Source organism: Mytilus trossulus, chromosome 6 (genome assembly GCF_036588685.1).
Source record: "Mytilus trossulus isolate FHL-02 chromosome 6, PNRI_Mtr1.1.1.hap1, whole genome shotgun sequence".
NCBI classification, from domain to species: Eukaryota; Metazoa; Mollusca; class Bivalvia; order Mytilida; family Mytilidae; genus Mytilus; species Mytilus trossulus.
In genome coordinates, this window is record NC_086378.1 from 57,406,681 (window position 1) to 57,434,084 (window position 27,404).

Genomic DNA, 27,404 nt, shown 5'->3' on the forward strand with positions numbered 1-27,404 from the left:
GCAGCAAATATATTTGAAAACAGATTTACCAAACTTTTTAGGGATTATTTTATTGAATACGAAACGTTTTGTTTTATTATAAATAAACTCACTATAGATACAAATGTACCAGAGCAAAACACCTGACTATACGATATGGGTTTTACTCATTGATAAGACTTGTTGGATGACCAAAAGATACTCACATCCAGGTCTCTTGTGAGTTGACTCGTTGATAAAAAAAAACCACCTTGATTTCCTCATTGTTATTGTCTCGTCTTGACGGAGTCAATAAGTGAGACTACATTATGCTTTTCCGAAGGACGTGTCGGTAGCGACTATAACGTCAACAATACATGTATATTAGTTTGTAATATGGTGGTTCAGGAGCAATAATGGTAGGTCAATGATATTTGGTACGTACAATCATTAGCATTGACACATCTTTTAAATTCAATAGAAACTAGTTCACGGGTGTCATTCGGTTTATCGAGAGAAATGAGCGTGAAAGAATATCTAACGGCGGTCAAGTATTGAGAGACGATCGTGAAAGTTCTGGTAACGGATCGTGAAAGACATTTTATCGAGAAGACATATGAAAGGTCAATACATATTCTAATTAAATTAATTACACAGACAAATTTACGACAAAATAAAACTGTCTGTCAAAATGGTTCAACATTATGATCAGTATGTGAGAATATCCAGTTTTAAAAGTACATAGTTATTACAAAACAACAAAAGGCAGATTGCTTCTCGACATTTCAATGACGTAAAAAATGTAAACAAACATGATTTTTTCACAAATTCGACTAGAAAACCTACTTTAATACGAATAAGAGCCTTCAATTTGAATTAATCAAATGGTTCTTACAGTTATTTTGTATAAACATAATCTGAAACTTGGTAAATAAAAAACTATTTACACAAAAATGGATTTTTTTGATCGTGAAAGATCATGTACCGTATTTTTGAAGATCGTGAAAAGAATCGTGAAAAATCTGATGCTACGAAGGCGATCAAATTGTTCTTCAATTATATCATAGTTAATATTTGTTATTAGTATTGAGAAAAGCTATATAGGTCAACATCCTCAATATGTTTAAGCTTTTAAAAGTATAAATATTTTCAGAAAATGAAATGTAAAATAGTTGGATGATTGTAGGATGAAGCTTTTTATTGTCATGTGAAGTACTCACTTATCACGAGTTATAGGATACCCACATTTGGTATATTGGATCCTATAAACTACATGTCCGTCATGACAGGATTCACCTGACCCCGAATTTGCCTTATTTCATCGATGAAGATTCATTTTTGTGGTCAAGTCCGTATCGCGGATTTGTTAAGCTTTAGGATAAGAATCTGTTGTTATGATTGTGAGGTGTACATTTTCGACTTTTGCAAGGTTTCAACTGACATTGAACCCATTGTCATGCATCATTCGGCAATGCTCGTTTTATGTTGTCTAGCCTTTGGGTATGTACCTGTATTATATAGCGCCATGGTATTTCGTGTAAGGTGTACATGTCTGTTTGCATGTTTCATAAATGACCATAATGACGTCAATTGTATTTGATATATTGAATGATAGTAAGATTTCTATGTCTGGCTGTCGGTCAGGGTTCATATACTTTTGACCTTATGTTTCGAATTAATTGGCCAGCATATTAACTTTTATATTTGTCAGGGCCCGTATGCATAAAGCTACTTAATTAAGGAAACTCCGCCCTTTTTATCTAAGTGGTATGCATAAAAAATCTTAAACTAAGTATTTCCTAAGAAAAATCTTAGTTGTTTTAAGGCACGCCCACAAAACTTAAGTGGAATGCATAAAACTCCTTATACATAGGAAACGCATAAGATAACACTTAAGTCTAAGGTACCTATAGAGTTACCTTAAATTTTCAAAAATAGTTAAAAATCAGTCGAAAGTTTGCGTTTTTGGTAGAACATTAATATGTCACCTACAATTTGATTGATTAATGTATATATTAGTAATAAAATACTAATTTTTCATTTATTTATTGCTATTAAAAAATAAGTAAATATTAAAGATCATCGTTATTCTCTTCAAATCATGTATACTCACTAAATCAAGAGACAATAGTGGGTATATATATATATATTCTACTTCCCGATCTCGTTCTTGTGTATACCGAAAAGTACTCAGTTTTTACACACATGTAATTCATGTTACTATTTTTCTTTTGTTTACTCTGTACGTGCACGGTTTTTAAATGGTTAAAATACACCGCAGGGTATCAATTGTAACCGTTAGTTAAACCCGAATCAAGGAATGAGGAGAGAGCATGCAAAACCCAATGTTATGTATGAGTGTGGGGGTTCTTTTTTGTGTGTGTATGGAGGGGGGGGGGGGTGTCATTTGAATTTTCAATTCAGTTTTATTCTAAAGATGAAGGGCCCTTAAAGAAAATCACTTACAGGGACAAAATTGAAAAGTTTAAGACTTTCATAAAGGGGGGGGGGGGGGGGGACATGGGCCTCAATTTTGTTGAAACAATTAGATTAATTGTTTAGAATCACTGTTACGGCAGTCAGAAGTCCCCATGAAATTCGTCGGTTATAAAAAGGTATGTATGATACCTTACTTGTATTGAATTATTTTTTCATATAACCTTATATAGTATTCAGTGAAATATATTGCAATTTTGAAAATATTGCTAAGTACGCTAAGATGTGGAGAATATGTTTCCTGTAATAATTTGTTATAGTAAAGATCGTAGGACTTTTGAAAATTATCCAAGTTGGTATATGGATTTCTGGAGAAAAAAATCTACCCTCCTCCTTTTTTTGTTTGATAGAAATTTTAATTTCACATCAAAATAGATTTTTTTTAAACCATAAGCATATGTAAACAAGAGGTCTGGGAAGGGAGATGGCAGAGCATAATAAGCTGAACGATTAAGTGAACATTTTATTAAAAAAAATGCTTTGTAAAATTATTTGTTAACTTAGCATATGCTTACAATGCTACACTCAGTCTTGTGCTACGCCACTGAAACCTTGATAATATTTATAAGACATAGTGTTGTCTCCAGAAAAAATTACACCCATGAAAGATAATTAAAGATTAAGTAGAAGAAAATTTTGGATTTCCGAAATATTTTTCTTCCAATGCTCATCCGTCAAAACATCAACCATAAAAATCGTTGTCATATATACGCCAATTGTTCATCATGATACTATGTTACATTATCGTGATTGAATTGTTTCACATACCTATTAGGCGAGCGCCAAAACAAGGATTCGGAGGTTTTTAATGCACCTACCTAACACACGGCTATATGATATATCATTTGAAAGATCTTTTATCGTACATTCAGAATTGCCTGGTCGTCAAACTGGGAAATGGTCACATTTTTCAAAAAACGGCAAAAAAGGGGAAAAAATATAAGTCATAATTTGACGATATTGTTCGAAAAATGCAGTTTAAGAACAAATTCATCTGCAATATAATATGAAATACATCATTTGACATACTAAAGTCTATCTAATTCTTGTTTCTGAAATAATTTTTTTTTAAAAAGTGTTTAAAATGAAAAAATCTCGTATTTTTGTGAAAATCATAATTTTTACGGATATTGACGCAAAACTCTCGGTAATATTTAATTTTGCATCTAAAAACACACAAATTCTATTGGTTTTATATTAGTAACATATATAACTAGTTTTTTAAGTTCTAATGTCTCGCCTAGCTTGTTTTTTATACCGACAAAATATTGATAAAACTATATTAAAACATATCTTAAAACTGCTCTAAAGCGCATATTTACCATGTTTACAGCACAGTTAAAAATAAATGTTATTTTGGTCTCCTGTTAGTTCGACAGTTATAAATACAATATGATTTAATTGTCTTAAGCTTGTCAACCACGTCAAGGCAGAAGATCACTAGCAAGGTGTTGGTTTTTGTTGTTTGTTGTTTTGTTTAGATCACTTGCAAGGTGTTGTTTCTTTTTGGGTTTTTTCTTAACTACCACTATCATCGCATACGGAACTTAAGTACACAACAATTTGGTTGAGTTATTACAAAACACAAAATTAATAATAATATACATATTTACATTGAATAACAGTGAGGCAACTTAAACTTTACATTGCCCCATTGCTCAAATGCTCTTTCGCTATTAGTCAATGGTATCGTTTTCATCTTCATCATCGTCATTCATTTGATCTTTTTTAGAGGTTGATGTTCTCTTTAGAATAAATATTTTGGCAAGTATCACTGCCCTGACATGGACAAAGCTCCGTGCAAGACATTTGCTGCTCTCGGCAAATACATTTCTTGCTACGTATTTATTCCCTTTTGCAAGAACATACTAGATCTTGCAGGAAATCGGACTTCATCATGCCTAAAAAGTAGAATGGATCTGGACCATGTAAACTTTTTTCCATCCGTATTTATAAGGTTACAAAGGATTTGGATGATCGAGATGTGAGGACATCCAAATTGTCGTTTGTTGAAATGACCGCAAAATATGTTCTTTGAATGCAGGTTCACTTGAGTCTTTGCATGTTACAAGTTTAACACGTAACTTGTTTAAGTCAACATGTGATGAAGCGAATTTTTCTTTTAAGTCATACAAGCTTGAAATAAGCTGACAACGATGTGGAAAAAGCAATCTTGTCAAAGTTTTGGAGATTTGTAAACTTACTCGGAGATTTTCTTATCAACTTGAAAACAGTCTTTTTGCCAATCCCAATTATAGCAGAAGTGGTATCACAACCAGTTCAAGCATGAACTACAGGGAGAATGTTAGCTAGTAAAGGTGAAAAAAAATGTACTTAAGTCATGGATTGGTATGTACCTTCTACAGTCCCTAAGAGAATTAGTTGACCATGTCAAAAACCACATTTGTTCAGTCGACACAAGAATCTTGAAATAATGAACACAGAGCACAAGAACATCTGTATCGGAACACTTGACTATGATTGGTCGCCTTATATTCAACTGCTAAAAGATTTTATGAGAGTATAACATGAAGCAAGATTCTGGTGTCTGTGTCTTCATACGAACAGGACAGATCTGAAGATCGATTACATGCTCTCATTGAGTGTTGTCGCTCTATTCTGGATTGGAAAATGCGCCGTCAAGAACTAAACATTTGTTTTCATCCTGGAACATATCAGAAAAATTGCTGCTCAGATAATCTCAAAGGAAAGTTATCAGAGCTTGCTTGTTTTTGTTTTTTTGATAGACATTTTTTCCAGTCTGGAACAGTTCGGCCTTCAGCGATATGAAACTTTTTCGTAGTTGTTGCCGATCGTCTATGTCGCTCTGCTGATTTTATGGAATGTTTAGTACTAGTGTCATAGCGATCGAAGACATCAACAACCTTGTCTGTGAATCGGAAGCATGATTGTAAAAGATGGACGAAAGATACCAAAAGGAACAGTCAAACTCATAAATCAAAAATAAACTGACAACGCCATGGCTAAAAATGAGTGCCTGCATAGTGTAAGATTTGGCCAAGTCTCCAATTGTGGACATCCTTTTAACATCAAATGACTGAAATCATGCCATTTCTTATTAGTACGGTAGCACTGTGATCGATTGGAGGAATGTTAGGGACTGATCCTACCTTAATTTTCAAATTCACGGGAAGATCAGACTTATTTGTCTTCCTCATAATTCCATCGTCATAATATATGCAGTGGGAATGGGGCAAATTAGATAGGACGAAACAGTTTCCACAGATACATCATCTCTACATTTAGTTAGAGATAGTGCACGGGTAAACACAAGCTCGGGAATCAAATGACCTTTTACAAATTGCCCAGATTTGCATTTTAGTTGTACTTTGGGGTTCATATCCTCAAATGTCTTCAGTGCTGATCTTTGTCTGTTGATAGTGATGACTCAACAAATATCTTCCTTTTTGACGTTTGTGTTTTTGCATGGAGACCAGTTGAAATGTTCATATGCTGACGGGAGAGATTATCAACGTCAAATGGATTTGTCATATTTTCTGTTATATAAACAGTTAGATCGTCTACAAATGTTTTATCCCTTTTCATTGCAGCTGGTTTTGCTTCATCGTGACATTGGTCACCAACCTGGACAAGACACGCACGTGCTCTCATTGCCGATGTTATCTGACTAAGCACATGCCTTGTAAGATTCCATCTCATAAATGAAGCCTTCCTCTTTGTTAAACCAACAATGCCTCTAACAACCTTAACACATCATCATGTCTTTGCCTTAAGCTAACAGCATTCATTAAGGTTGTGAAACCTCTATTAGTTGTCATACTAATAGTCTCTTGTGTGATATTTTGACATATTATACAGCATTGCTAATTATGGACATGCGGCAGCGCTTCATTGGAAGTGGCGCACATTTCACAGGACTAGGACACTCAACAATGATGAGTAATTATGATAATATTCAAGAATATACTATTATACAAAATGCAGTCTGCTGCTTACATAGCACATGCTAATATCATTAGTAATGGTTAAAGTGGTCTTTTGGTAACACATATACGAATATTTATCTAGTAATATGTTGAAACACGACTTGTGTTTTGGAAACTCAAGTGTTACCTATGCATATTAGATACTAGATTTATATAAATGTTTAGCGTCTGGGATAAACACGATACAGATCCGGAATACCGTTTAATAATGCAGATTTTAGAAAAGTCGTCAAACGTTTATTATCCATCATTGAGCTTCGATGTGTGTCGCAATCTTTTCAGGGTATATGGAATTTATAAAAACAAAACATATAAGAGTTTTAATAAGTCATTGACACTTACAATCTAAAAAAATTTGGTATTTTTTTTTACATTTTAGGGTTGGTCTTACAGATGCCTCAGAATCAACTAATTTTTCATAAAATCTTCTTTTTATTGGATTCCATGTCTTTTTAGAATGTATTCCAAGCTATCTTAGATAAAAACGAATAATATATTTACAACAATACCGATATATGCAATGTTAAGTATCACCGTATAATCCAAAGTAATTCGACATGTCTGTGTTCTCGTGAGATTTGCAAGAAACGTGACCATAGGGAACTTTGACGACCACCCAAATCGTATGCTCTAGAAGTTTTTCTTTCGATTGATACCAAAATTAGCTGTGTGTTCGATAGGTACATTAAAAACCTTAACGAGAGGCTTTTTCTCAAATCGGCGCTCGCCTATATATCAATGTAACCCAAGCTCTTTAAAATAAAAGCATGCATTGATCATTAAATTTAAATAATCATAACAAACTTTAAGACGCATGAGTACATGTGATGAACTAATATATATCATACGGTAACTAGAGAAAGGTTCCGATTTAAGTATTCCTTAGTTAAGTGAAGACTTAAGTAAGTTTTTGCATACCATTTAAGAATTTGACTTAACTAAGGAAATTCTTAGTGAAATCTAACTTTAAGGAATACTTAAGTTAAGATGTTTTATGCATACGGCCCCAGTTTCTAAGGCACTGTAAGGATCGGAACACATTTATTTGGTCCACGGTATATTTGTAGAGATCTGTATGTCATGGTTCATCTGACCTTGCACTCTTTTTATTAACCATTGACAATCATAATTTAAAAAAAAAATGTGGTATGATTGCCAAAGAGACAATTTTTCACAAGAGACCAAAGTGACACAGACATTAACAACTATAGGTCACCGTACGGCCTTCAACAATGAGCAAAGCCCATACCCCATAGTCAGCTATAAAAGGCCCCCATAGTGACAATGTAAAACAATTAAAACGAGAAAACTAACGGCCTTATTTGTATAAAAAAAAATGAACGAAAACCAAATATGTAACACATAAACAAACAACAACCACTGAATTACAGGCTCCTGCCTTTGGACAGCACATACATAAATAATGTGGCGGGGTTAGACACGTTAGCGGGATCCCAACCATCTCCCGAATCTGGCACAGTGGTATAACTGTTCAACATAAGAACGAACTATAAAAATCAATTGAAAAGGCTTAATTCATCAGATGGACAAAAATACATTAAGCGCATTAAGCACATTTGACACTTCTAGTAATTCGAATAGAGTAATTACTCTATGATATTATAGACGTTCCATAAAATTAACTATCATAAGTAAAGCAGACGAGACATTACAGCATTTTCGATCTAGTATTCTTTAGTCTGTAGTATATAGTTAAATCATTCCACATCTGCGTTGTATATACATAACTTAAAAAAGTACTGTTGCACAAAATGTTGGTTATCGTTCAATCTCAAATTACTCATGAAAGATGCTGTCTTGCTGTATTTTTTTTGTTTGATGGATATCGTTTTGGTTTAAACGTTGCATATCCATATTATTGGCTATTAGTAAATAGTGTCAGTCTGCACAAATTGCACTTGACCGATTCTCAGAGCTGAATCTTTCAAACTTATCTAGAGATGTTTTAGTTGTTGTTCTTTTACTTTCGATGTAAAGCGTTGAATATTTTTTTTTAGCTTTAATGTTTATCCTTATCAAAACAGTAACAGGCTTAAACCAGTTGCAGGTTTATCAAATGGTAAAAGAAATACTGATTTTTAATTACTAGTAATAAGTCTGGTCACGCATTATCTTTCACGATCAAAATAATGCGTTGCCTGATCTTTCACAATCAAGTTTGATGGATATTCAACAAATTCAAGGTTTTCATATACAAATTAATGCTTTTAAGAGAAGAACATACCTTAATTTTACTGTACTATAAGATACACCAAAGATTACATTTCAAATATATCACGATGAACTGAAACATGACCATTATAGTAACAAAAAGCGTGTTATTTGTAATTAATTGCATATACATGCATTGCGCCTTTTGTGTTTTTTCATAAAGTACTGCATATTTTCTCTTTCTTATTTCACAGTTATGTTGGGGAAGTTAAACCATTTTGACAGACACATTTTTTTATTCGGATTTGTTCCGCGTTTTGAAAATTAAGCGATATTTTTAAAGATTCTGACCTAGAATTTCCATTAAATGTCATTCACGATCCGTTACCAGAGATTTCACGATCGTCGCTCAATACTTGACCGCCGTTAGATATTCTTTCACGCTCATTTCTCTCGATAAACCGAATGACACCCGTGTAGTTGGCCCACCCCGTCAATCTAGGTTTATTGAATTTGACAGTTTAGCATTCTTTACATTTAAAATATATTTGATTTGGGGACAGCTGAAGGACGGCTCCGGGTGAGGTAATTTCTCGCTGCATGGAAGACCTGTTAGTGACCTTCTGTTGTTGTCTCTTCTATGGCCGGCTTGTTGTCTGTTTCCATTCCCCATTTCCATTCTCAATTTTACAAGTTTGTGGTTAGATCAGTTTCAGAGGTTTGGAATTAGGTATAAAGAATCATGAGCATTGGTGCATTCTGATTTCATGGAAATTGATTGGCTCCGCCATAGTTTACATGTTGAAATCAATATTTGCATTATTCTATCAAAATTACCAAAAAAAAAGCGAGAAATAATGAAGTATCAAAACAGTTTAAATAACCTTATATTACGTAATTTTCAGGATAAAACAGTTTGTCAAATGGAGGTTGTATATTTATACTTTAGGATGCTAAATGCCTAGTGGTGGCAAATTATTAAAACAAATGCACCTTAACAATGGGAAAAAGTTCACTTGTGATGCTTTATAACATTAACGGTACCAATTTTCCTGCACCAGATGCGCATTTCGACAATACATGTCTCTTCAGTGATGCTCGTGGCCAAAATATTTGAAATCCAAAGTTTATATAGAAGGTGATGAGCTATAATCTACAAGGTCCAACAAGAATTTTACTGATTGAAGGAAATCGCACACTCTTTTTAAGAATACTAATAGCGGTGATGCAACAGAAATCAAAGGCAAAACTTCTAAGTATAATAGCTTAGTTATTCAGTTATTAATCCAAAAACAATTAAAAACCAAAAGCTTGATAGATACATGCATATTGTTTAAATTTGAGTTAACCATGTGTAATCTATAATAAATATGTACATCATGTTCAATTATATATGCTGTAAAATTGCTCTAAACTTAGTAAATGCTTATAATAGTTTTGCATGTTAAAGTGGGGAAAAAGCTACACTACAATATATAAGTTATAACAATAAAAAAAAAAACATGACAAATATCAAAATTCAAAATTCAAAGACACAATAAGAAGTTATCAAAGGTACCAGGATTATATCTGGAGGAATTCCCTAATTACGGTACAAGTAAAACCCCTAACAACCAAAATCGGAAACATTACGGTATTTCCTTTTCTTTTTCTTAACAAATATTAAAAAAGTTAAAAAGTTAAAGAAAAAAATCATACAGACTTCGTCCCTATTCACAGGTAATGCCTGCCTCATATTAATTTATTACGCCAGACGCGCGTTTCGTCTACATAAGACTCATCAGTTACTCTCACATCAAAATAACTATAAAGCCAAACAAGTACAAAGTTGAAGAGCATTGAAGATCCAATATTCCCAACAGTTGTGCCAAATACGACTAAGGTAATCTATGCTTGGGATAAGAAAATCCTTAGTTTTTTCGAAAAATTCAAAGTTTTGTTAACAGGATATTTATAAAATGACCACATTATTGATATTCATGTCAACACCGAAGTGTTGACTACTGGGCTCGTGATACCCTCGGGGACGAAACGTCCACCAGCAGTGGCATCGACCCAGTGGTGTAAAGGTACGAGGATTATAATTTAGAACGCCAGACGCGAGAAGAACATCATGGTATTTTTGGAGACAGTGAAATATTCATAAACGACACAATGTATCTTTTTGTATATATATACTAATTGATTAATTGATGCTTACTTTATGTCCAGTGGAAATCGTGTCATGTCAATTAAGGACGATACAATTGAGAACAGAAATGGGGAATGTTAGGCAATCCGACGATTGGGCATACAACAGCAGAAGGCTACCAATGGGTCTTCAATGCAGCAAAAAACTCACGCACCCGGAGGAGTCCTTCAGCTGGCCCCTACACAAATATATATTATAATACTAGTTCAGTGATAATTGACGTCATACTTAAATCCGAATCATACACAAGAATCTAAAATTGAAAACCATACAAGACTAACAAAGACCACACATATCTTTTACGAATTCTTACAATACTGGTATATGCATGTTCTGTAAGGTGGAGAAAAGGGAAAAAGGGTAGGACATTAAACTATCACCTTAAATACTTGCATGTTTGATCAGGACATAGATGTTGCTATAATGTTTAGGCGTGCATAGAATAGTGCAACTCTTTACACGAGGCAACAAACTTAGCGTACCCATCCTGAACGAACTAGTTTTGAAGACTTAGATAACGAAACCTCTATACACAAGTCTACAATATGTTGTTTGTTTATGAACTCGTAGACTATATATATATCTACAGCGTCATTTGCAATAAATGGAAAGTGAAAATGAAATGAAAAGATTGATGTACGTAAACGTGTCACAATACTTTTTATTCCAAAGATACAAAAAAACAACAATTGGTTAATGTTGGGGTCAATGTTATGTGGTAAATATTCCATAAGTATAATAAAAGAACCGATGCTTCGGAATTTTCATCGCACACATTGAATTACAATAGGAAGTTTTATTGTATGACTTGTATTTTACATGTATTTTGCCTTTTATCATTTTTACAATTTGTCATTGAAAAGAAAATAATCAGAAAAAATTCTTAAATATACATAATATATACAAATCAGAACATTCAAAGTTGATGCACATTTTACAAGCTAACAAATTGGAGTGGTTTAGATTTTTCAAGTAGCATTTGCGGTTGCATGTATGAGCGCCCACTATTCTGGCGCAAATAGATATTAATATCGGCCAATTGTGATCTCAAACTGTCTGGAATAGTCCAAGGAAGGTTGTAAACATTTATAAATTTACCCTTATCATACGTCTTTATATAAAGTTAACAATATAAAAAGTAATTTGAATATCAATATAAACATTTTCCGATACATACAACTTGTTACAACTCGGATGTTGCATTTTCAGAATGAAAATAAAGGGTATCAATGGAGTAGTTTTTTGTCTCTCTCTTGTTAGGCGTATCGTCCTTCAAGGTTGTATCTGTATATGGATGCTCACAGCTATCAACATTTATATTCAGAGGTTGGTAGGGATTCAGATACCCGTTTTCGTCATTCGTATCATGTTCACTTGCGATGCTTGAGGTAGAATGTGTATTGGTTTGTTGTAACTCGTAGTTCTCCCTTAATACTTGTCTTACTGTTTCTTTTATCAGTTTTAAGTGATTCTCCCTAACCACTTTTGCTGTTGTTTCTGTAAGTACTCGCATTGAAATATCGCGCATCGTTTCTTCCACAATTTCTCGTATAGTCAGTATGGAGTTCGACATCGGCATTTGTTCGGCATCGTGCATTTCATGAATATCAATTTGACTATTTCCCGGCGATAAACTATTGTTGACATTTATTTCTAAAGCTACATCGATTTCTTCATAATGACCGTTTCCATTCACTGTATTACTTTGATTTCGAGTGGATAGTGCATTTCTTTGATTTCTTCGATATTGTCGACCAAAAACACAACACAAGATAAAAGTTACAATCACAAGTAGAGTCGAAGTTAATGAGATCAACAGCTTTTCTATTATATTGTGAAATAAGCTATTGTCTTGTTGTTGACTACCTGCAATACAAAAACGAATGTTCAATATTTGCAGTTATACTTCAATGTTTTTTGAGAGAGAAAAACAAACAAACATTTATTAATATTAAAGTAATTTGAATTAATCTTATGTGTTGGCGAAGGAGTAAATTGTGTTACTAAATAAGACCGAGAACTACTCTTCAAATGGGCAAGAAGAAAAAAATACTTAAATACAGCGAGGATAGCATTATACAGAAGCATGAGAATGATTAACGCTGTTTGTCTAATAGCAAATTTTAACCTTTTTACAAACAGTTATTGTTAACTATAGCAAAAGGGAAAAAAAAAATAGACTAATAACCTGATCGGTCACATAAACATAACAAGCGTGGCTGCCTAATTCAAATTTAGTTTGTACGAGGTACATATATACAGTTGTATGTTCGTGCAGAATTTGATATTATTAAAAATGAATGTATAAACTCAAAAATAAGAAAATATAGACAATAAAAGAGGTACGAAAGATACCAGAGGATCGAAAATAGACTGACAACGCCGTGGCTAAAAAGTAAACGACAAACAGACAAGTAATAGAACGAAAAACACAACATAGAAAACAAAAGACTAAGCAACACGAACCCCACCAAAAACTGGGGATGATAGCAGGTGCTTTGAAACGGTACACGGAACCTGCTCCACATGTGGCATCCATCTTGTTGCTCATGTTATTACAAACCTGGTAAATAGTCTAATTCGGTCACATCCATGAACATGGAAGGGGATTGAAGGAACATATCCGATATAATCTGTGAAACGGTTATTCAATAACAGTCAACCAACTCGTGATGGCGTCCCTTAAATTCACGAAGGAATGTTTTCAACTTCACCATTTGGAACTCTTGGTTTAATAGCTGCCTTGTAAGCAGCAACCCTTTATCAAGGATTTTAAAATGGAAAATACAAGTCCGGGAATATCGTATCAATAAGGAGATATATATATATATACTCCGTATGCAGCGCCTGCTGGAATGTTGCTACATAGAAATGGAAAGTTCAAAATTGGGAAGCTGAAATCAACTCTTTTTTCGTAAAGTTTTGTTTTTCAACCGACCTTCAAAGTGAATTTCTATATGTAAGTATAGATATAAAACAGATTTAACTGTATCATTTGTATCTTTTATTTCAAGTTCGATGTGATAAATGCGTTTAACATAGTCACCAAATTTTTAATTCTGTAGTGCAATAACATTATCTTGACAGCGGAAAGTAAAGTTAACGGATATTGCTTACTTCTTATCTTTCTTCATACACAGTTCCTGCATGCATTCAGTCACATAATTTATAATAGAGAAACAAGTCAGTAAGGAGAGGGGCACAATTTTTCCCATTGGAATGCCGACAGTCTGTTAAGAAACATATGCACCTCGTCCTCCAAACGAAAAATTGTATTTACATGACATATCAACGATATAAGGATGAGGCTTTTAAACGGTGAATTGTAAGGAAAAAATTATTCGGTCAGTGACTTTATAGGGAATAGAAATATACAGTCAACGCATTTTGACCGTTCAAATAAAACGAGTGCAGTATAAACCAATGTACAAAACAGTTAACAATCGAAGACGTACAGACACTAACAAGGTCAACAGTAAAAAATTGAAAAAGATAGGAAACTATTAATACATAACACATAAAACTTTACGATTGAGAAACATTCATTGTTAGTTTTCTCGTTTGAATTGTTTTACATTGTTATTTCAGGGCGTTTTATAGCTGACTGTGGGGTATGGGCTTTTTTCAATGTTGAAGGCCGTACGGTGACCTATAGTTGTTAATTTCTGTGTCATTTTTGTCTCTTGTGGATAGTTGGAAAATGATTTCGCTTTTTCATTGCTTTATCGTTGGTAAGTTTAAATTCTATAAAAACTATAAAAATATGAAAAATATTTTATAAGACTTTTACAGATGGCTTATAATTATACTTGTAAAACATTTATAAAAAGAAAAATAGGGGTTTGTGGGCATATGTTTTAAGTAGGGATGTCAAAAGATGCTGGGCACATATGCAGAAATCTATTTAAGTAAAGATTTTCTTTAGTAAACACTTAAATTAAGGAAACTCCGCCCTTTTTATCTAAGTGGTATGCATAAAAAATCTTAAAATAAGTATTACTAAGTAAAATCTTAGTTGGTTTAAGTCACGCCCACAAAACTTAAGTGGTATGCATAAAACTCCTATAATAAGGAAACGCCTAAGATAACACTTAAGTCTAAGGTACCTAAAGAGCTACCTTAAATTTTCAAAAAGAGTTAAAAATCCATTGAAAGTTTGCGTTTTTGGTAGAACAATAATATTTTACTTTCAATTATGGTTGTCAAGATGTATGGTTATACCAAAGGGTTGTTAATGTTGATCATTTATGCTAGAAAATGTTAATAGAATTAAAGGTAGTTTTGTCAGTGAAATGAATGCTTTTTTCGATGAGTCATCAAAGTGTAATTTTTATAGATTTATACACGATCCAGATACTCTACAATTTTACCTACACAAACATGTAAACTATGTGTTTAAGCCACATATTAGTAGATATAGATTGTCTGAACACTGCCTGTTATTAAGCATTAAAACTGGTAGATTTTGTAATATTGAAAGAGAAAACAGATTATGTAATATGTGTTATAAAAACATGATTGAAGATGAATACCATTATATTTTAGTATGTGAGAAATATTCTGATATGTGGAAAACATATACATGATATATAAAACTATTTTATTGGAAAAACCATCTTGTTATAAACTTATTCAATTATTGTCTGTTCATAACATTAAAGAGCTTAACAATCTAGGTAAATACCTTCATTTAGCTTTTAAGATTCGTTATTGTGATTTCATAATATTATACTTATATTTCATTATTTATATTATTTGTTGTTATTCTCCGCCATCGATGCAAATTGTTTGTAATTATAAAACTTGTATGTAATTATTCACTGATGCTATTATTTTTGTATATGTAAATTCTATAAGCTGTATTGCTTCAGAATTAAAAAAAAAACCTATTATTATATACGCCAATTGTTCATTGTTACATTCTCATGATTTAATTTTTGTTTTACATACCTTTATCAATTTAACCCCAGCTCTTTAAAATAAAAGCATGCATTGATCAATAAATTTAAATAATCATAACAAACTTTTACACGGTTAAGTATACATGTGATGAGCTTATATATATCATACGGTAACTAAAGTAAAGTTCCGATTTAAGTATTCCTTAGTTAGTTGAAGACTCAAGTAAATTTATGCATACCATTTAAGAATTTGACTTAACTAAGGAAATTATTAGTGAAATCTAAGTTTAAGGAATACTTAAGTTAAGATGTTTTATGCATACGGCCCCTAAAATTTAATATTCGGATACTCGGTCATGATACTCGAGCACTCGCGAGTACTCGGATGAATCTTAAACGTCTACTTATATCTTAGATGGGATGCAGGGTTTTTGTTACAAATTAACTAAGGAAATTATTAGCGAAATCTAAGTTTAAGGAATACTTAAGTTAAGATGTTTTATGCATACGGCCCCTAAAATTTAATATTCAGATACTCGGTCATGATACTCGAGCACTCGCGAGTACTCGGATGAATCTTAAACGTCTACTTATACAGTTCTTAGATGGGATGCAGGGTTTTTGTTACAAATAGCCCGTAACAGAGAAGTGATCGAATTGGTGTTTCTTTATCGTCAAAATTAGCTACGTTATCGACAAACTTAATTGAGTAGTGAACGAACTATTGGTACTTTAACGTTAAAAAGATTGACAATGCTGACAAACTTTCATGTGTCGATAATCAAGTTTAATACCGATAATATTGAAAACAATTCTAATAATATGAAACAAAATATGTCCATGCACCATTTCAATTGGTCGAAAAGTAGTCATTTCTCAAAGTCAGAACAGAAAAAAAAGGTTTATGGAAGGACGTCTTGATAGTATTATTTCCTTTACAATTTTACCCAAAACTAAAAGAAATATACTGGTAAACAATTAAAAAAGTGTTTGATAGGAATGAAGTACTTTATTTTTTCGGACTACAATGTGTACCGTATGTGTGATGGATTTGAATTCAATCAATAACTTTGAAATGTTTTCTCATATGTATACACAAAAGGGAGGACCGGTATTTGTACTTCTGTTAGAATATGTCTTCGTCCGTTTCACATGCCAAACTTTTTTTCTAGTACAGTTTAAACGGGAAAATTTTGTTGAGTTTTTTTTTAATATGAGACAATAACGAGCAAAACTATTTCTTGCTATGGCACACACAGAGAATATTTATTTTAGTAAAAATCAGTAAAAAAAATTCTCCAAAATATACCATGGCCAGGACCTGGCAGTTTTTAGCAGTGTACAAATATAAATCGTCCGGAAAACTGCGCTTGCTGTCATTTTGATGGACCATGCACCATTTCACCTATTACCCATAAACAACATAGGTTCTCAATTACTAAAAAAAAGTTCAATAAGATAGTTTCAAATCAGAGTAAACATGATATTAACTTCCTTATATACAGTCGAATTTATCTATAATTATGTTACACAAAGCTAGTTCTTAAAACGTTTGTATCAGGGGGAAAAAAAGTTGTCTTTGACTTTAAAACATGTAGGGGAAACGAATTTCCTAACCCTTCACTTATAATATTCCGTATTTCTGATTTTTTGTTCGATAACGTAAATTATACGACTTTTTATGACTACGTGAACTTGTGCCATTTATTTTTGCTGGTCTTTAGGAAAACAATTTACAATTGTGCAGTGAACAAGTGGAGGCACTTAAACATAACGTTATAATTCTGTTTGGAAACAAAAATAAATTCCCAATATATAAATATACATGTATGAATATACATGTATTATATACCGTATTATATGCCGTGTACATGATTAGATTTTGTAGATATAACTACCACACAGAAAAATGTATCATGGATTTCGAGGCTTTTATATTTAAGGTTTTTAATTCTACCCTTGTTGAACACCTGTCGAGTTCTCTGCAGTTCCTTAAAACATCAATTATTTTTTTGTAAATTGGGTGCCGTCTCCCTGAACATGCTAACACTTAAGTCATATCTTTTCATTTTCATATTTTCTTCCCTGTTTGTCTCTGTTGTCTTGATTGTTGGAACGATTAGTGGTTTCTAACAATATTTACGAAAACTTTCTGAGAATTATGAATATTTCTTCTCTGCCAGATATGGATCATTACCAATGATAAAATGAAATACCATACATCACATCTTATAGAGCTTTAAATTTCAAATATTCGTCAATAACTTAAGATAAAGACCAATTTTGTCTTTAACATTTGAAATGTTAAAGGGTACATTTGTATTTTTTGCTTCGATTTTAAAGAAATTTATTTCAGTTTTTACTGTGATAAAGTACAAGCATAACCGTGCAGTTACCTATAGTTGTTAATGTTTGTGTCATTTAAGTCTTTTTGTGGATAGTTGTCTCATTAGCAATAATACCACATCTTCTTTTTTATATGTCGGTATTGCAACAATGTATGATTGACATAATCCCGGGGACATAATAAACAGATAGGTATGAAAAAGAAAAGATATGGGGTATTCTGTATCAGACGAAAGAAAAACTATTACAGTGTTGAATCCCATAAATATTCACAGTGCAAGCAGTGTATAATAAATAATCAATGAATTCTGAAATTAAATGAACCTGGATACAGTGATGCATATAATTCTTTATAACAACTTTCAAAGAAACAATGTATAAACTACAGCATGTACAGTGTAATTCGTTCTTGTTGTATGTAAACGTAAGCTATATTTGCCTTTTCATGGAAACGAAAGTATAGAGATTATAGACGATATAAAGAAAAAACCTTCGACTAAAACAATGAAAACTTACACCCTGGACATGAAATATTTTGACGATGAAGAAAATTAAATTAGGTCACTTCTAAAATAAGTTTGTCGATGACGTAACTTATTCTGACGGTAAAGAAACGCGAATTCGATCACTACTCTGTTACGGACTGTATTACCTTTTATAAACATATTAACGAAGGACAAACGTACTTCAAACATCATCATCATAGCTTTATCCTCAGTCTGCGTTTGTGTGAAGTAAATAATGAATAAGCGACCGCCGTTTCTTCTTATGCTGAGTTCACACGTAAATCGAATCGATTCGCATTAACTAATTCGAATTAGTTTAATTCGAATTCGAAATGTTTTACGTCCTTACGTCAATTCTAATTAGAATTTCAATGCGCGTCAATTCGCTTTACCGTCCAAACGAGGTTCACTTTTAATTCGTGTTAACAAAAGCGTATTTCTAATGCGAATTAACTAATTCGTATTAGTTAATTCGAATCAATTCGAATTAAAAAAAGAAGAGTGTGTGAACGCGATAAGCGAATTCGATTCGCATTCAATTCGAATGAAATGTCCGTGTGAACGATGCATTAGAACCTATTATAATAACAAATATTGTTTGTGTACGTTTTCATGAACCGAATTCTTATGAAATCAAATATATTTGCATATAAAGTCTGACAAAGTAGTTGATATATTTTATTTTACGACTTGTCCATTAATTTGTCAACAACAATATTGGACTTCTTATTACTTGTGCTTTTTTCTTGTTGCTCAGTCTTACATTTTCTTTTCTGTGGGTTTTTTTCTTACACTTTTGTTTGTTTGTTTTTTTCGATTTTGGGTTTGAATGTCGCCTTCGCACTTTCTTAAAATTGTAAATTAAACAGGTACAGTTAAGTTTCAAAAACAGAGTTATTAAATAATTGTTATGAACATCTCATTCTTATCACGTTTACATAGAAGTCTTGATAAAAAGGTATTTTATATAATTGTTGATAATAATGTGTTTTTTTAGAAATTTTATAGTCTCTCGTAACTCTTTTTAGAGTGGCTCATGTTGTTTTAAATATTATTGTTATTTTATTAATGTATAAATGTATGTCAATTTTGAGGTGAGACTCTAATAAAGTATTTGTCTTGTCTATTTGTCTTGATTAAAATTGAAAGGTAAGTTTTTACGGCTTGTGATGAACTATAATTCATGAAAGTGTTAATCCGTGTACAAACACCGTTACAAATTTCCCTGACCTGTTGCGTAGGGTTCAGAGCAGGTCACTTTGATTTTGTTCTTGTTTAGAAATATGATCTGGTCATCATTTTCAAACAAAAGACTGTTTTACTTTTATTTATGGCACAAGTTGAAGGAGAGGACATTTGGGTACTATTTTTTCTTCTTGTACAATTAATCTTTTATGTACAATGTAACAAATAGTATCATCAGTATACACATCTTTAGGTTGTTAATTGATTTTATTTAAGAATTGAATGCTCTTTTGTAAATTTATTGGGCTGTAAAAGCGTTGACCGAAGTACATTTTGTATGAAGCGCGGAAGCGCTTCATACTTAAAATGTGCGCACGGTCAACGCTTTTACAACCCTATAAAGTTACAAACAAAAGCATTCAATACTTATAATTACATTTTTACCTATAGGATCATGAAAACACGTCTTTTATCAAGTTTTTATTTCATTTAACTGTGTACTTTATTGTGGAACCTCGTGTCATCATGAATGAAAAGTTGCATGGTGTAATCCAATTGATTAAGGAATATCACGATATTGCTAGTTAGCCAATCAGAATAACGTATTATAATGAAACATACATCTAATGTAATTATTTAGTATTACGAAGGGGATATTTTAACAGAATTACTAAAGGGAGTGAAAATATCTCCAAATGTATAACATGCAAACTAGTATTCGGTTACTAAAATTGTACTTACTCGAGTACTCGAATACTCGTTGCCATTCCTAGTTTTAAGGCACTGAACTCAGTAAAGCCAGAGAATTCCGAAAATCTGACAAAAATTCTCAAACATGTCAAGCAAACATCCTAAAAGGTTGTTAGTTTTTTAGGTGAATGCTGAGTCATGATTGTGTTTTGTAAATAATATTACCATAGAAGATTGAAGGTGAAATACCTGAACGCTTAATGTCACTTTATATTTATGAATGGTGTCTTTTTACCGATGATACAATTTAGTAAATGTTTTGACTAGTTTGTGACATCGAAAACCTTGGTGTAATAATTTTTCAGTAATATATATATATATATATATATATAATTCAATTTTGGATGCAACACGTCTTCTGATTGGCTGACGTTATTTTGTTATGAGCCCATAGACATAATTTAGTCGTGTGGCCGTGACGTCATCAACGTTTTTTCATGGTTTTCTATGGTTTAAAATGGAATTTAGAATTAAATTATAAGAAATGACTGTAATATTTTTTTCTGTCTATTCGAAATAACACACTGTTAAATAACGCGCTACGCGCGTTATTCAGTGTGCACCATATTTTGTATGTTATTTCTTTATAGACAGAAAATATATTACAGTCATTCCTTAACTATATTTCTGTCGTTCAAAGTCTAATAAATTGTTACATACACAAGGGAATGGTACAAATTGAGATATGTAAACACCATAAGACAATGACAATGGAACTTCACCATCTAAAAATTGATAATCAACGATAGGAAATAAAAAAATCATTGTTTATCATAATATGTTTGTATTAAGCTTCCCTTTAATGATATAAATATCAAGATCGAGGAAAGAGCCATTGTTAGTGTTAGCTTTATTTTAATTTAATTCAACAGGATATATTTCTTAGTAAGTGTTATTTTCAGATGTTGTTTCGATGGATCTTTGCTAAATTTTATCACCAATTGTATCTCAAAACAATACAGAAACATTTTCACAATAAGTGGTGCACAGTTAGTTCCCATTCGATTTCCAATAAATTTTTGATATACAGAATCTCCAGAGCAAACGGTGTTATCTAGTTAAAATTCAAGGGCAGTTATATTATCAAAGCATTTAAGCATGTCAAATTGACATAGTTCTTTTGTTTTATTGTTTTTAAAAATTGACCTAAAAGAGTTTGTACATATATATTCGCCTTCTGACTTTTTAAATGCGGTAACGGTAATCAAGATTATATATTACCCCTGACATGAAAAATATTGCATTTTTGGATATTCTAAATAATCTCCTCCTATTAGCTTATGAATAATGAAATCAAAATAATCGGTCAAGTATTGGGGAATAACACAATGAATACTATAAAAGGAAACACTTACTAATTGTATTTGATTGAAGTGTTTGAATTGTCACACTGAGTGTGTCATCACTTTTTCCTATATCATTTTGTGCATACATATATATGATATACTTCATATTCTCGTGGAGACCTTGAACTGTCTGGCGTCCTTTATTTGACAAATGTTCAACTCTTGTCCAATTTAAGCCCAGCACTGGTCTGTATGCAATTATAAAATGTTGATGAAGGTTTCCACTCTTTTCAGGCTTCCAACTGACTTGAAAACTGCCTATTAGTGGCTTTACTTTAAACTTTTCAGGTTTTGCTGGCACACCTTTATTTTAAAAATATAAATCGATGTTGATTCAATCAAAATGCATACAATATTCACATATTAAATACTACAATGATGCACCATCTATGGTAGACTTGATTGTATTTTTTTTATCATAGTTTCGTCACAGCCAACACTATATTCAGAGTGATAAATTGCACTGTGATCATATAATGACAACAAAAACATGGATGATGTACATTAAAAGGGGGAATTGATTATTTTTCTCATAATGAGTAAGGTTGTCCATGCTTTTGAGCCATGGCTCCGTCTTGAAGGCCGTATTTTAACTTATAATGGTTTACTTTTTAAATTGTTACTTGGATGGAGAGTTGTGTCATTGGCACTCACACCACATCTTCCTATATCTATTGATGTATAAGTAGAACTTGACTCAAAATGGAATGCTCGACGGCTTTTAACATTCAGCATGCACTATATAAGTTTACTAGAAAATATCCCAACCCCCCACAAAAAAAAAACCCAACCAAACCCCAAAAAAACAAAACACATTGAGATAAAGGGTTGAAGTATCGAGGAACAAACTAATGCCTGTATATTACGTTGATAACTTTTAATTTATATTGTTGGCCTAGAGGGCAGTTAAAGTAATGTTGCGTGTTGGTCTCATTTGGATTTGTCTTCATTTTGTCTTTAGCATTTGCACATTTATTTAAAATGATTTATTGCAGTTTATGCATATTTTCATAGAAATCTTGTTTTTACTTATTAATTTAGCAAAATGTACAAGTATTTGCTATTACGTAGTATGATGTTTGGGATCTAATGAAAGAAAACCGTGAGCAATCGAAATCTATTAAAAAAAAATACAAGATCATTGTAAAAATAGATCGATCAAATACTATCTGAAATATTAAACAACATGAATGTGTCCACAGTACAAGGATGCCCCACTCGCACTATCATTTTCTATGTTCAGCGGACCGTGAAATTGGGGTAAAAACTCTAGTTTGGCATTGAAATTTGAAATTTCAAAGGGAACATGTCTACTAAGTTTGAAGTCGATTGAACTTTAACTTCATCAAAAACTACCTTGACCAAAAACTTTAACCTGAAGTGTAACAGACGGACGAACGAACGGACGAATGAACGAACGAACGGACGCACAGACCGGAAAACATAATGCCCCTCTACTATCGTAGGTGGGGCATAAAAACCAGATGCACCTGTTTTCTGCAATGAATGCCGTGATACACATGATATCCAAACATGTCAGTTAACTGCTAGTAGTCTATTGTTATTTATGTATTATTGTCATTTTGTTCATTTTCTTTGGTTACATCTTTGACATCAGACTCTTGAACTGAATTTTAATGTGCGTATTGTTATGCGTTTACTTTTCTACATTGGCTAGATATATAAGGGGAGGGTTGAGATCTCACAAACATGTTTAACCCCGCCGCATTTTTGCGCCTGTCCCAAGTCAGGAGCCTCTTGCCTTTGTTAGTCTTGTAATATTTTAATTTTAGTTTCTTGTGTACAATTTGGAAATTAGTATGGCGTTCATTATCACTGAACTAGTATATATTTGTTTAGGGGCCAGCTGAAGGACGCCTCCGGGTGCGGGAATTTCTCGCTACATTGAAGACCTGTCGGTGACCTTCTGCTAATGATTTTTTCTATGGTCGGGTTGTTGTCTTTTTGACACATTCCCCATTTCCATTTTCCATTTTATTTTTTACAGAGTTTGTCTTTAGTGCCGTGTGGAGGCAGTAGAGTGCCTCCCCATGCTTCAAGTTTATGCTCTTATAATATACTAGATTATGGAGTGTGTGTCCGAGCAAGAACGGCTCTAGTTCATTACTTAAGGAATATTTATCAAAAAGTATTTCAATATTCAGACGAATTCTACTATTTACGGGTAATTAATACTGATAGCGTTTGACATTTTTAGCCGAACAAATTTATCAATTTTACATAACTTAAATTATTATGCTGTTTCATATTCTGGATGCCAGTCCTTGCTCCATTATTATAAATTCATTCACTAACAAAAACAATCATGAAGCTTAGAAACGGAAACATATTTGAAAATACTAAACTTGTTCAAAGGGTATCTACACGTCTCAATTTTCAAAATCGGTTATCTAGAATACTACCATCGCTATCATTTTTAACAATAAAAATCGTGGTTACCCTTCTATCGATAAATTTCATTCCAAAAAAATAACTTACATGTCCCCGTCTTTCCACCAACAATACGGTAAGGCCCACGTTTAATGGTCGCACATTTTCTTTGAATTTTGAAACTGATTTAACTTGAAAAACAAACCGTATTATTTATTTACTCACATGAAACAAACCGGGATGTGGTATTCAGTACGTAGGTGAAACTGGACGATATTTATCTAAACGAAGATCTGTATCATTTTAAAAGACCCAATATCATTTATCAACACCTTAAGAAGCACAACCATCCTATTAAATATTTAGCAGTTCAACTTTTAGAAGTAGTTAATAGGCAGCCTGGAGAATCTCATTCAAATTTGTACGATCACGGAAAATAATTGAACTAAGTTGGATTAAAAAAGTACAGACATTCTACCCTCTCGGTCTTAATGATAATATCATGGGAATTGATAATATATCTAGAACCGATTCCGTTAACATTTTGGATATAGTTTCTTAAACTGTTAGTCAAAACCGTTCTCACGGTCGTAGAACAAATCACAATCAAAGAAAATTTCGAACCAATCATACCAATATTTCGGACCTAATTTCTATTTCAAAAAACAACGGCAGACATTATCTGTTAACTTAACTCTGTTCATTACCGGTTAATAAGTTAAATAACATTTTGGAGGATTGCAACACAATTTCATATAGCAGTCCTAAGTATGAAATTGTTCAAATTATTATGGCTTATTGTTATTCTAAACTATTTCCAAAAATTGATCGCCCCGATGATCATAAAAAACATTTTATTAAAATAAATTATGCCAATAAAGGTTTTGATTTTGTAAATATTGCCGGTATATTTAACGACCATTCTGTTAAAGAACAAATTCCTGGATATTTTGACAATACTGAGCGACCTCTTATTTGTTATATTTACCAGAAATCTACACGGAAATTTGTGTTTAATTATAGTCAATTGTGTAAAGATGTTAGTATCAGTGAAAATACACCTTCTTCATGTAATTGTAGTTATTCCGAATATATATTAATGGACCCATTTCCCATGTTATTACAGGGGATCTTAACATCGTTCAAGACCGCGAGTTAAAATCATTCCTCAGTAAAGGAACTAAATATCGTCCCCCGTCAATTATTAATTGGAATGAGTGTCGTAATATCATCCACGACTCACTCCATACTTACTGTATGAAATGGATAAAACTGGAAAAAGCTGACAAAAAATCTTTGGACTCTTTTTTTAATTCAGTAATGAAGATAGTTGATATACGTATTCAACATTTTAAAGAACATTTTACTATTAACAATAAGCACAATAAACCTATTTCTCGTATCAAACATTAACTAAAGGAACTAGCCAAGAAATTTGTTTTTGCCCCCGCCGATAAAGCTGCTAATAATATTATTATTGTTTGACGTAAATTTTACATTGAGGTTCTGAAAAAAAATCACCAATTCACCAACATTCCAACTGACTCCATTTTCAGAAAACGACATCTGTAACCAACATAAACTTTTAGCTACCGCTTTACAAGCAGAGCCAAATACAATGAAAGTCCCAACTATGTATTGGCTTCCGAAGCTACACGTACAAAACACCTTACAAATATAGATTTATTTCGTTTTCAAGCCATTGTTCCACTACTAAATTGTCTATTCTTCTTACCAGCACACTTGGTACAATTAAAAACCTGAAAATAAATTGTTCAAATAAGGCCTTCGAAAATAGTGGAATTAATTACTTTTGGAGTGTAAAGAACTCGTTGGAAGTACTTGATAAATTGCAAGCTTATATTGGTGATTTTGAATCTGTTCAAAGTCTTGATTTTTCTACCCTGTATACCACATTGCCTCACATTTTCATTAAGAAAAAATTCACACACCTAATTAAATGGGCATTTAAAAAGTCAGAATGTGAATATATATGTCAAAACTCTTTAAGATCATTTTTTAGTAGCAATAAACAAAAAAAGTATGTCAATTTGACATGTTTTGATACTTTATATGCCCTTTAAAGTTTACTAGATAACATTTTTGTTCGCTTTGGGGATTCCGTATATCGTCAGGTTATCGGAATTCTAATAGGGACAAACTGTGCACCACTTATTGCGGACCTGTTTTTGTATTGCTATGAGTTACAATTTATGACAAAAATAAGCCGAGACCCATCGAAACAACATCTGATAAACAAATTTAATAGTACTTTTAGATATTCGGATGATATTTTGGCTCTCAATAATGACGACTTCAGTATGTATATTAACGAAATTTATCCTGTTGAACTTACTTTAAATAAAGCTAATACTAACAATGACCACTGCCCTTTCCTCGATCTTGATATCTATGTCACTAACGGAAAGCTGAATACTAAAATTCATTTCCTATCGTTAATTATCCATTTTTAGATTGTGACGTTCCCTTGTCACCATCTTACGGTGTTTATATATCTTAACTTGTACGGTTCGCTCGTGTATGTAACAAAATTTTAGATTTTAACGAGAGAAATTTATGTATTACTGAAAAATTATTACATCAGGGTTTTCGAAATAACGTTAACAAACTAGTCAAAACATTTACTAAATTTTATCATCGGTATAAGGACATCATTCGTAAATATAGCTCAACATGCAGACTTCTTATACGTTCAGGTATTTCACATCCAATGCTTTATGGAAATATTCTTTATAAAGCACAAAGGTGTCAGTATTCACTTCAGAAACTAACAAAACCTTTGAATAGACTTATTTAGAAGGGATATACATCTTTTGGTTACATCTTTTGACATCAGACTCGGACTTCTCTTGAACTGAATTTTAATGTGCGTATTGTTATGCGTTTATTTTTCTGCATTGGTTTGAGGTATAGGGGGAGGGTTGAGATCTCACAAACATGTTTAACCCCGCCGCATTTTTGCGCCTGTCCCAAGTCAGGAGCCTCTGGCCTTTGTTAGTCTTGTATTTTTTTTATATTAGTTTCTTGTGTACAATTTGGAAATTAGTATGGCGTTCATTATCACTGAACTAGTATATATTTGTTTAGGGGCCAGCTGAAGGACGCCTCCGGTTGCGGGAATTTCTCGCTACATTGCAGACCTGTTGGTGACCTTCTGCTGTTGTTTTTTATTT

At 32.6% G+C, this 27,404-nt stretch overlaps 1 protein-coding gene across 1 annotated transcript in view; it reads right to left on the reverse strand.

Annotated features, from left to right (window-relative positions):
• Nucleotides 1-11,110: 11,110 nt before the first annotated feature.
• The window catches only part of LOC134723577 (nephrin-like), a 28,676-nt gene continuing 12,382 nt past the window's right edge, over nt 11,111-27,404 (reverse strand). Inside the window, exons 7-8 of the mRNA XM_063587152.1 lie at nt 21,829-22,122; nt 11,111-12,651 (exon numbers count right to left, since the gene is read on the reverse strand). Of these exons, the coding sequence (XP_063443222.1) occupies nt 11,969-12,651; nt 21,829-22,122 (977 nt within the window). The 3' untranslated portion in view covers nt 11,111-11,968. The remainder of the gene's footprint in view (nt 12,652-21,828; nt 22,123-27,404) is intronic.